Source organism: Diabrotica undecimpunctata, chromosome 6 (genome assembly GCF_040954645.1).
Source record: "Diabrotica undecimpunctata isolate CICGRU chromosome 6, icDiaUnde3, whole genome shotgun sequence".
NCBI classification, from domain to species: domain Eukaryota; kingdom Metazoa; phylum Arthropoda; class Insecta; order Coleoptera; family Chrysomelidae; genus Diabrotica; species Diabrotica undecimpunctata.
The window spans coordinates 10,202,050-10,215,020 of record NC_092808.1 but is presented as its reverse complement, the minus strand read 5'-3'; the positions used below and the strand labels follow the sequence as shown (position 1 = coordinate 10,215,020).

Sequence of the window (12,971 nt, the reverse complement as noted above, 5' to 3'; positions counted from 1 at the left end):
GATATTATTGGGAATAGTAGAACCAATAAATATTAGAGAACAAACGATCAAATCCAGCAGCATCCTTACCACAAATGAATCCATTACCATAGATGGCATCAAATTTAACAAAAAGTCAAATCAAGAAATCCACGTACCAGATATCATACCCATGGAACATATAGCATAGCAAGCCACGAAATAAACTGACAATCTCAGAGACGCATGGACACGTCCAACCTATCGAGATGACTGCTAATTTACCACAACTTTCTACTAGATTCAGCATCACTTCACTGATAATCATCTTATTTGTGTCAGTAATACTAACAATATTCCTACTGAAGAAAAGAAAACGTATTTCCAAAATCCTTTTCGGACCCAAGCTAGACACGGCACAAATTCAAATTTTGGAAGAACTACTAGCCGAAACATTAAAAACTTCGAGGACGAAGTTACATCCAGAGGAGGGAGAAGAAATGTAACCATAAGGTCCCATACTAACAACCATTGAACGTTGAACTACAGTGTAATGCAAGCAATTGCAAAGTCAGCATCTCCAACAATTCAGGACAATAAACCCATTTTTATTTTTATAACATTCATTCGATTATCATTATTTGATCAATTCGTTTCATTTTTGTAATTAAGATTTTATTAAAGTAATATTGTATTTTTTGAAGTAGAAAACTTAGCTGTATAATTTTGAAAATAAATAATTCCTTTTTAAAAGTTGTATCGAAAGTGCATAAATTTATCTATATAAATAGTGGTAATATTCGTTGCTGTATCAAATGTTTGAAATTTTTATTAACAATATTTGTAGATACCCTGTATAAGAGCGTTTCAAGAACAAATTTAAAAATATGTTAAAAATTTACCTTGATAGAGCCTCATTAGCCCTTTGATACTCTTCTTCATCCTCAAGCCGTTCTAAAGCTTCCTGAACCTTTTTCAACAATTCCCGGCGCAATGCTCTGATTTGTATTGACTGACTTTCTTGAGGATTTAGCAGTTCTTCCAACATTTGACTATCATCTAGGTCTATTGATAACACCTAAAAATAATATTTATGTATTTTTATTACATAAAAACTAAATCCTTGGCCTATTTTAAATTTTAATATAAGTATTAGATATTTTAAAAGACCGATGCTGAGATTGGAAAAAAAGATCTATCGCACGTGAAGGCGGAAGGATTTAAATATCTTATCTCAAATTCAATCACCGCATTTATTATATTATATTATAGTCCACTCACTCACTTCAACTGACAATCTCTTGTAGTGTGATGCAGAGGAGTATTTAAAGTTTTACATAATATTACAGTAAATAGGAAATTATAATTAAATAATATAAAATATGATTTAATACTTTTTGGGTCAAGATTGTACATTATACTAAACTTTACTAGATGCAATAAATAGTGAATGCATTCAAAGGGACTTGACATCAATTATACATTGACCGAAGATCACCCATTATCAGCAATACGGGATAGTTTGAGCTATGTATCACCAATCATTATATAAAAATTCTTGTACTGGCATCATTTAATTTACTTTGTACTGTTTGACCTAAAGATGCTTTGCAAATTTTAGAAAGCGAAACCGGTCGTTTTGGGTAGTAAAATTAAATTGTGAGTAAGTCTAATTTATTTCTTTTACCTATTTATTCTAAAGGACTTTCGGCCCTCGATAATAATGTAACCTTTCATTCTACGTTTAAATTTTTCAAAAATACTTATTAGTTTTCTCAGGATTCGAAAAAAATGATTGCATTTAAAAAGCATTGGCCCGAAATTGCGCGCCTACGCTCTTAAGCCGCGTTTACACGATGACAATTGGCGAGACAATTCTCAGAAGACATTTGACTGGCATGAAATTATTGTCTTCGTCTAAACACTTCAGGCCAATTGCCTTGCCAACTGCCCTCGCAATTGGCCCAAAATTCAGTTGTCTCCGGGAGTAGACTGAGGACAATGAGCTGCGCCTAGTGAGCCCCCCACCACCCCAAAATCTCAATTGTCGCGACAATTGGCGCTGTGTGAACGGTGTAGGCCAGTAGTGCTGTCTTGTTTTTTGCCAGTTCCCTCACCGGACACAACAGATGACGAGCAGTCGGCCATGTTTTAGCTGTCTACTGCCATGGCAATAGTTGGCCCCGTATAAACATCTTCTCGTTCAACTGGACTGGCCTCCGACAATCCGCAACCAAGTGATGACAATTGTCCAATGTCAATTGTCATCGTGTAAATGCAGCTTTAAGCACAATTTATACATATCCGTGCCGTCTCCGTTCAGTGGCGAGTCCGGGTATTTTTAACGTTATATTTACATATAACCGCGTTGTGGCAGTGTGCGTACCGGCCGAATAGAGAGAAAAACGTTATTATATAGTTCTGCGTAAAAGATAGTTGAAACTATGGCGGCTTGGATAGAAGATCTCACCGTGTTGGCATTATTACTTGATGAAAAGGAAGAGCATGAGCAAAAATTGCGGAAACAAAGAAGATGGACTGTGCATCCTATGTGGAAAAAAAGACAAACCGAAGGAGAATTCAAAATGTACAGAGAATTATTAGACAATGAAACAAAATTTCACGAATATTTTAAAATGTTGCAGTACTCTTTTTTCTTTAATACATGTAAAAATCCATAACATACTAACCGCACAACATTTCCTGTCTGTCTGTTTACTAACACTCGCGTTCACAAAGCAATAAAATCGTGTTTATACAAGTCCGTGCGGTCCGTGTAATTTCCGTGCATCGCCAGTGCCGAAAACAAAAATTATCGTTTGGGATTAATTTCAGGCCGGATACGGACAAGTTCCGTCCAGAAAACGCCAATGTATAAATATACTAATGACAGTACCTACATCGTTTTTTTCTGTCGGGCACTGTCATAACACGCAACGGACACGGCACGGATATGTATAAATCGACCTTAAAGCCGCGTTTACACGATAACAATTGGCTTGACAATTGTCATCACGTGATTGCGGATTGTCGGAGGCCAGTCCAGTTCAACGAGAAGATGTTTATACGTGGTCAACTATTGCCATGGCAGTAGACAGTTAAAACATGGCCGACTGCTCGTCATCTGTGGTGTCCGGTGAGGAAACTGGCAAAAAACAAGACAGCACTACTGGCCTACACCGTTCACATGGCGCCAATTGAGAGTTCGAGTGGTGGGGGGCTCACTGGGCGCAGCTCATTGTCCTCAGTCTACTCATGGAGACAATTGAATTTTGGGCCAATTGTGAGGGCAGTTGGCAAGGCAATTGGCCTGAAGTGTTAGACGAAGACAATAATTTCATGCCAGTCAGTTGTCTTCTGACAATTGTCTCGCCAATTGTCATTGTGTAATTGCGGCTTAAGCGATAAAGCAGCCAGCGTCGAAGTACGTTCTAAAAATAACGTCCAAACCTTTCAACACCGAGCGTAAACAAGAAAGGCCTTCAGATAAACAAGGTATTTTAATTTCACTGCTTGTTCTACTATTTTGTTTTCGATAATTAGTTAGGTGATATTAATGTGTAATACCTTCAATTTGCAAGTTCTCTAAAGTTTTTGCATACGAATATTTGCCTGATTATTATTGAATATATGTATAATGGATTAAATCAGACTGAAATGCTTCACTACCCATAGATATAGTTTGCAATTCGCGTAGGTGATCGTAATGTATTAGTGCTTAAAATGTCAGTTGTATATTATTGAGCTGAATACATTATTCAAATATATTAATTAAAACTTCTATCAACAAAAGGTATTATGAAAATAATCCCCTCTATTATATAAGTTGTTATACCATATTATTATAGCCTTATTATATTCTGTCGGGTTGATCATGCATAATTCAATAAATTAATTTTAGTTAAATTTTATTTGCAAGTATTTATATTTAATTGAACAAAACTTTTGGTTTTTCGAAAATAACGTCCGATAGTCAAGTCGCAGTTTTAACATCGGAACTAAAAAAGCTAAAACAGCAGGAACTAATTGAAATAATGATTTTTAAGTTACCAGTGTCCGGTTTTAATCCTCATGTAACAGTCGTTACTTTTACTACTATTTATATTAAAGTAATTTCAGAGATGTAGTATGGGTTGCCTAACTTTAAGTGTTCATTTGCTCATTAAGTGTGTATTTTTAATAATTTAAGTTGTCACTCTGATCTAAATTTGGTACCATTGCGAACCAGAGAGATGACAGGAGATTAGGGGGGAGTGGAAACTGGCTCTTGGTTAACAAACTGTGAATTAAAATTCACTTTTGATCGAGAGTTTGAAGTGGTACAAAGGTGGTAGTTAGCGAAAGAAAATCCAATTATTGCATAGAATTTCCTTCACTTCAAGAAGTTAAATGTTTTAAGTATAACCGTAACCATTTAATTGACGGTGTTTTCGGAAACTCAGGAGGCTGAAGTGAAATTTCTAGCACGGAATTGAGTAGCTATCTGGTAACTATTTTTTTTTATATTATAAAAACTAATTTTTTGTTCCCACATCCCACATCCTTAAGGTATTCAGAATGACCTTGGGTCACGAATTCAAGCATAGTATGGCCGCTTACAATCATTCTGGCATGAATCTGATTAAAATTCTAAATTTTCCGTAAATCTCTAACATCTATTACAATTTCCACAGATATTTTGATCCATATCCTATTATTCAGATTCATTATTTCATATTTTAATATAGTATTTTGTTCAAGGCCATTATATTTTTACTCTATGTGAAGCAAGGTCACGCTACATCCGATTGGATGTGTTTTTTTTTCATCTACTATAATTATCTTTTTGCTCCGGTTTCTTATGCTGAAAGAAACTTTCCTCACTTCTTCTTTGATTTCTTTTTATCAATGTTGAGACTAGAAGTAACGGGGAATTATTTTCAGCCACCTCCCATGGAATTATAAACTTCCCTCAGAACATCCGAGGGAGAGTACCACTTCAACTCTATAAGAATCAGGGTCATTGGGACAAGCCAGGGGGTATTGTCTACTCCACCCTCATTTTTTCTCCAGCCTGCACCTAGAGGTAGGGCAGGACAGTAACCATCGGAACTGAGCCAATTAGCACCAGCTCCGTGCTAATTTCGGACCTCAAGGAGGACTTCGCTGGGACACCGAAGCCATTCGGGAGTATCCTTCCAGACAACTGTTTCACCTAGGAGGACAGGTCGGTTGGTTTTTGCTTCAGAACTATATATATATATATATATATATATATATATATATATATATATATATATATATATATATATATATATATATATATATATATATATATATATATATATATATATATGTACACTCTATATCAGAGTTATTCTGTGTAGTTTTCAACTTTTTGTTATAGTTGTTTTCAACATTTCTGTTAAAATATTATATTGTGAAATTTTCATATACTTTTTGGTAACTTAGAGATTGTCAAAATCTAAGAAGTTATATTTAATAAACTTGAATTTGTTTTGCATATAATTTTTTATTAATATTTCCTTACCTTTTTACATTTACAACATTTTTGTTTATTACATCAACTTTAATTAATATTAGCAGTATACGATACCTGGAAGAGTGACCGTTACTCTTTTTAGAGTAGTATCCCTCTTCTGGAGCCCTCAATTTGTTTTCTTTGTTAATTTTCATTATATCTATTCATTTTTCATATATTCTTTTCTATCCATCATACATATTTTCCTGATTTACTGTCTTTAAAAGGCATGCAAATTGGCCGTATCCATCCTTGAGTTTCTAGTGGTCATTCTCTTGCCTACATTGCTAGCCTAGCCACATTCCGTTCAATATTTTTTTCATACTTCTTTACTTAATTGTTATCTATTTTACTTCTATCAATTTTATCCCATATATATAGACCACTCTTCTTATACATCTCTCCTCCTACACACCCCAGTTTATTTTTGCTACACTCAGTTATCGGAGTACGTTAATAGATTAACACAAACACTGCAAAAAGATATTAAAGCATTCAATGTCGAACATAACCTAGACGTTATTGTGTGTGATCAGTGTATAAAGACAAACAAAGAACTAAGTAAAATGAAAAATGAACATGCAGGAGTAAATAAACTATCATTCCATTTAGAAAAACGTACGGAGGAGCAACTAGATTTAATTTCTTTATTAAAGGATAAATATAATCAAAATTCAGCCATACCCATACTAAACTAACGGCATCTAGCGAAAAAACTGTAAATAAAGCAGGCTCAACCAACTCAGGTTCTACCAGTCAAGATCCCATTAAATTGTTATTAAACAAAAACACAAGTCGACCTCATTCATACATGAATGATAAAATTATGCCTTTGGTTTTTTATCTTGATAGTTTTATATTGATTGTATTAAAAGCTAATAGTTTTATTTTAAATGCGTGATCAACATTATCGCAAAAAGACAGATATTGCTTTTCACTTAAATACAAATCTTTAACGTATTTACAATTGAAATAGCTTATGGTTTGCGGTCTCACCTAACGACTGCCAGCACAATGTTCTAAATTAATTGTCGATTGAAAACAAAATGCTTTTAAATATACCTTCTCCAAGGTCTATTTACAGTAACAATAAAATGAAATAAAATACATGTTTAATAATTATTTGTTCTAATATACCGTCCTCGGTATAGACCTAATTTCAATATAAAACGCAAGTAAGTAAATTTAAAAGTCTAATAAGAATTATTAAATAACTTAAGGGCTTGTTTACCTTATATTACAACATGACTGAGAGACCTTATTTTGAACATTATGTGTAAAAATAACAACAGGTGCAACAGCGAGTGCACGATATTAAAAAGATCTACCAGATATTAACATAAGCAGTTACTTTGGATTTGGTCATACGAAAAATCCATAAGTCCAAAGAGACATTCTTTGCACTTTTTACTTTAATTTGCGTCTTATTTCAACATACGAAGAGCACTTTGACCAAATAGCTACTATCTTGGGTGACTGCTGGGAACAAAATGACAGACCTAAATCACCTAATCAACCATACTTTTTGGCGTTCACAGCTACCGCTGCTACATTTCTGTAGACTAATGCTACACTGAGAAAGGTGTTTGTTTCGATTTTAATGATTGCTGCTTGGATTTTTTTCATAATATAAGGTTGAACTGCACTGTGTTTAATTTTTGCGTGCTCCTTTTTATAAACAGTGATACTTCTAGTATATGGTTTGAAACACCGTTAGCATTCCACTACGCAATTCGTAATAACTTGAAAGCTATTTTGTTATTGACTAGTTAACATGGTTAAAATCATGCTATTTTGGTTTAAGAGTTTGGGAGAACATTTTTTTGAATGTGTTTAGGAAATTTGATAGTTTATCTGCAATGGAGACATATGATTTCAAAAAAAACTACTTGCTTTAACTCTTAATTACTATAAATAAATTAAATACATAAGTGATGGATTCGACCGGTACTTGATATAAATTCATTTTATCTAACAATAAAACACTGAAAATGTTGTTAATACTTACACAAAATTTATTATAATTTATTATCACTGCAGCTGTTTCGGCAGAGTGCCTTTCTCAAGTAATCTATTTTTGGTATGCGTTTACACTTTATAATCTTCAACTGAATAAGTTGAGGAGAGGAGAACTGTTTGTCTCAAGTTGGTCATTCAGAATTATGTCTGTATTTTTTAATTTGTTAATTTCCATAATTCTAATAAAGATTGCTAAAAGCCTTTATTTTAAATGTCAAGAATTTGAAATTGGTCATTCAAAGAATGATTATAGTCTAGAAGGTGAAGTGCGTACGTAAAATTTATTTTCTTATTATTAAAAGCTCTTTGTGTTCTGCTATACGTTTACTAAAAGCTATATCTCTTTGACCGATGTAAGTTTTTGGGCAGTCGCCACATTTAAGTTTGTATGTACCACAGTGTAAGTACTTTTTCTTTTGTCTCTTGTTTTTAATATATTTACCTAAGTTGTTGTGTTTTCTAAAAGTTTGTGGTATCCCGTTTGTTTTTATGTGTTTGGCTATTTTTGTTATTAAAATAAAACATTTTAAAATTTAGAAAATTAAATTTCGTTATTAAATTTCTTTATAATTTTATGCTATAACACAAGAGATGAATAAGCACCACATTTGTTGAAAATCATGGAGGATACTTATACCTCATTTTAATCATGGCGAAACAATATGCACTCGCAATACATACAACCTAATTATGTCTCTCAAAATATAAATGTATAACCCTCATTCGTACATTAAATGTGAGTCCCAGTTTCCTCCCTCATTGTGAGATTGGCTGATGTAACAATTTCACTGAATACATTTTATAATCGAAAAAGTTGCTGCCATCTGCTCCCCATTCATTCCACTAAATACATATCATGTCGGATACCTTATTTAACCATCGATTTGTTATTTGAATTTGTATAATCGATATTATTAATTATACTGAAAAATAAAATTTAGAGGTCTTCTTTCCATATCAACCAGTAATGGAATAAAAGTAATCAATTTATTTTTAATGGTTTTGTCAGTCAGTATTTTCTTACTTTCTTTTTAATATACACTTTTACTACTTTTCAAAAAAATTATTTCCAAAAAACATTAATATTTTTGTCAAAACCGCTTATAGTGCATTTGTTAATGGCTGCCATCGCCGTTGGCACATTATACTGGATGACGCATCGTTAACGAGATGCGATTTAATAACCGATTTATTTAAATCATTTTAATGCACAAACTGGCTTAAACAGATTTGATGTATCATGTAGTGTAATGTAAACATAGCAAGGAAATAAAGAAGGAAAAATTAAGAGGTAATTAGCCTAGAAAAGAGTAATAATTATTTTAGTAATTATTACATATTCCAAATTGATTAAAGAACAAATAAATTCATAGCTAGTAAGTAATATAGTTAATGTATATATTTTTACATTAAATAAAGATTGAAAACTCGACCCAGTTTAAATGTATTACACGAGTCTCAAATATCAGGTCACCACGGTTGCTTAAAAGAAAAAAAAATTACGTTTAAAAAACATAGACCTCCGCTAAAAAATAACACTGGGACTCAGTCAGCAAAAAAAAACAATAACTCGACCTTGGTACGATACGGGGCCATAGATCGGGAGAATACGCAGCCAGTGAGCGCGCTATTTAACTCGACGGGATAGTGTGACGTAGAAGTGCCGGTATCTGGAGATTCGAAAGTTCGTGATAGCGCATCGTGCTTCAACTGACTGGAATCCCTGTAGGACTGGAGGCGTATTCATTAGCTAGAGCCTAAATACGCGAAGGTAACTAAGATCTATATACTAACCCAAGGTATATTTAATAATACGGAATTGTCCGCCCTTTAATTCCTTGCTTTGTCTCTTCTCGTCTCCCTTCGCGCCTGATCGAGATATTATTGGTCATAACTTATATTTTGTTATCTTAATTGTTGAAATGAAATTTGTTTTTTTGTTCTTCCCGGCCGTTACAAACCAGTCAGTCCAGGCTAGTGGAACCAGTAAGCCTTGCCCCGCTCGCAGGGATAAGTACTCCCTAAGAATTGAAGATGCAATCCAAGGATATTGAGACAGGCGTCTTCTACAATGGTGACAGCATTTATTAGAGTGGTGACAGCGGTGGGATATGTGCTCTGTAGATTTCTTATAGATAAATATTAGATCCAGACTTATAATAGCTTGCGGTTTCGGCTGCAGAGAGCTTGGATCTATCAGATATCTGACATTATGTGGTTCGTGTTATGGACTCGAACGGTTGGTCGGTGCAATGTAGCTGCGGTAGATGTGAAAAGGCCAAAAAGTATGGTTGATTAGGTGTGCCATTTTGTTCCCAGCAGTCACCCTAGATAGTAGCTCGTTTGGTTAAAATGCTCTTCGTAGGTTGAAATAAAACGCAAATTAAAGTAAACAGTACAAAGAATATCTCTTTGGATTTATGGATATTTCGTGTGACCAGATCCAAGTTAACTGCTTATGTTAATATTTGGTAGATTTTTTTAATATTGTGCACCGGTTGTTTTGTACATCTTTTATTATTTTTAGACATAATGTTTAAAAGAAGGTCTCTCAGTCATACTGTAACATAAGGCAAACAAACCTTTAAGTTATTTAATAATTTTTATTAGAGTTTTAAATTTAATTACTTACGTTTTGGATTGAAATTAGGTCTATACCGAGAACAATATATTAGAAGAAATAATTATTAAACATGTATCTTATTTCATTTTATTGTTATTGTAAATAGACCTTGAAGAAGATATATTTAAAAGCATTCTGTTTTCAATCGACAATTAATTTAGAACATTGTGCTGGCAGTCGTTAGGTGAGGCCACAAACCATAAGCTATTTCAATTGAATATACGTTAATATTTTGTATTAAAGTGAAAAGAAATATCTGCCTTTTTTGTGATAATGTTGATCACGCATTAAAAAGAAAACTATTACCTTTTAATACAATCAATATAAAACTATCAAAAGAAAAAACTAAAGGCATAATAATCGAAACTTTCATATTTGTTCAGTTATACAAATACTTACAAATATAATTTTACTAAAATTAATTTATTGAATAATTCATTATATTTAATGAACCCGACAGAATATAATAAAGATATAATAATATGATATAACAACTTATATAATAGAGGTGCTTATTTCCATAATAGCTCTTGTTGATAGAAGTTTTAATATATTTTAATAATGCAATCAGCTGACTTTTTAACCACTAATAAATTACGATTTCTTCTTCTTCATGTGCCTTGTCCGTTCCGAACGTTGGCAATCAACATGGCTATTCTGACTTTGTTTACGGCAGATCTGAATAGTTCAGCAGATGACAATCCGAACTATTGCCGCAAGTTTTGGAGCCACGAGTGTCTTCTCCTCCCTGGACCCCTTCTGCTGTCTATTTTCCCTTGAACGATCAGTTGTAGTACTCTATATTTATTATGTCTCATAACGTGACCCAAGTATTCCAACTTTCTTTTCTTTATACTTATTCCTACCTCCCTCTCTTTACCTATCTGGCGTAGTACCTCTTCGTTGGTCACGTGCTCAGTCCAGGATATACGTAATATACGTCGGTAAGCCCACATTTCGAAGGCCTCTACTTTTTTCATCAATGTTGCGGTCATTGTCTACGCCTCCATTCCATATAACAAAACCGGGAATACATAACATTTCAGAAGTCGAATTTTGAGAGGTAGGGTGAGGCTTTTAGAGGTGAAAATTTGCTTCATGCTAGTGAACGATGCTCTTGACTTTTCTACTCTTATACGTATTTCCTTCGCTTGATCCCAATTTGAGTTAACTGTTGTTCCCAAGTAGATGTACGAATCCACGTGTTCAATTCTTTCATTGTCTAATATCAGTTGCTGTGGTGGTTGTTGGGTTTTGCTTACTAACATCCATTTGGTTTTTGTGATATTTAGTCTGAGTCCGTATTGTGCACTTGTTTTTTGTATCTTACTCATTAGGCAACTCAGTTCCTCCATGCTACTTGCTAGAATCACAGTGTCATCAGCATACCTTATGTTCTTAATTATTTCTCCATTTATCTTTATGCCTTCTGTGCTTTCCTCCAGCGCTGTCTTAAATACTTCTTCTGAGTATATATTAAAGACAATAGGAGACAAGATACAGCCCTGTCGTACCCCTTTTTTGATCTCAATTTTATTGGTCAATGTAGATCCTACTTTCACTTTAGCTGTTTGGCCTCAATAGAGACTTGCTATTGTTCGAATGTCTCTGTAGTCGACTCCGATCTTATGGAGAACTTCAATTATCTTTTCGTGCTTTACGTTATCGAATGCTTTTGCGTAGTCTATAAAGCATATGTACACGTTTTTGTTCATATCTCTGCAGCGCTGGATGAGTACCTGTAGACTAAAAAGTGCTTCTCTTGTCCCAAGAGAATTCCGAAACCCAAACTGCGAATCTCCAATGTTATCCTCGCATTTTTTGCTTATTCTGTTGTAAATAACCTTGTTGTATGCCTTCGAAATGTGGTTAATTAGACTTATCATCCGATGTTGATCACAAGACTTTGCTTTTGGTTTTTTCGGTATGGCAACAAAAGTTGACTCTAGCCAGTCTTCAGGAAACTCCCCGCTGTTATAAATATTGTTAAAGAGTCTGACGAGTGAGTCTAGAAATTGACTGTTTGTTTCGCACAGCATTTTCAATACTTCCCCGTATACGTTATCGTTGCCTGGTCTTTTGTTATTTTTAAGACCCTTTATAGCATTCTCCACTTCTGATTTTAGAATAGAAGGGCCAGTATCATCATTGCTCAGTGTATACCCACTAGGACGGTCATCAATAAACAGTTGTTCCACATAAGTTTCCCAGATTCTAACTATTTTGTCGGGGTCTAGTTGTAGATTTCCATTATCATCGCATAGCCCTTTCGATAAAATATTGTAGCTTTTCTTTGTTGTGAGTTCCTTATTAAGGGTAAATTACGATTATCTACGCAAATTGCAAACTATATCAAGTGAAACATTTCAGTTTAATCTATTCCAGATAGATTATCTATTATACATATTTCAGTAATAATCTGGCAAATATTCATATGCAAAAACTCTAGAAAACTTGCAAATTGAAATTATAACACTAATAACAACTACCTAATGATCTAAAACAAAATAGTAGAACAAGTAATGAAATTTAAATACTTCGTTCATCTTAAGGACTTTCTTGTTCACGCTCGGTGTTGGAAGGTTTGGCCGTTATTTTTATACCGTTACCTTGACGTCATATTTAACAACGCCAACAGAATGGCTAAAATCTAAGTTTATTGCACTTCCAAAAAAACCAGGAGCCAAAAATGCGAAGATTACCGTACTATAAGCCTCATGAGTCATCTCCTAAAATTGTTCCTAAAGATAATGCATAAGAGAATCTACAAGCTGTGTAAAAGTCAAATTTCCTCCAACCAGTTCGGGTTCACAAATGCTGTTGGTACTAGAGAGGCTTTGTTCTCAGTAC

The 12,971-nt window shown here is 33.9% G+C and overlaps 1 protein-coding gene across 2 annotated transcripts in view; it reads right to left on the bottom strand.

Annotated features, from left to right (window-relative positions):
- The window catches only part of Nplp1 (Neuropeptide-like precursor 1), a 134,493-nt gene that overhangs the window by 71,272 nt on the left and 50,250 nt on the right, over window positions 1–12,971 (bottom strand). For both annotated transcript variants that reach the window (XM_072534191.1, XM_072534192.1), the window contains exon 2: window positions 861–1,036. In XM_072534191.1, coding sequence (XP_072390292.1) covers window positions 861–1,036 — 176 coding nt within the window. The remainder of the gene's footprint in view (window positions 1–860; window positions 1,037–12,971) is intronic.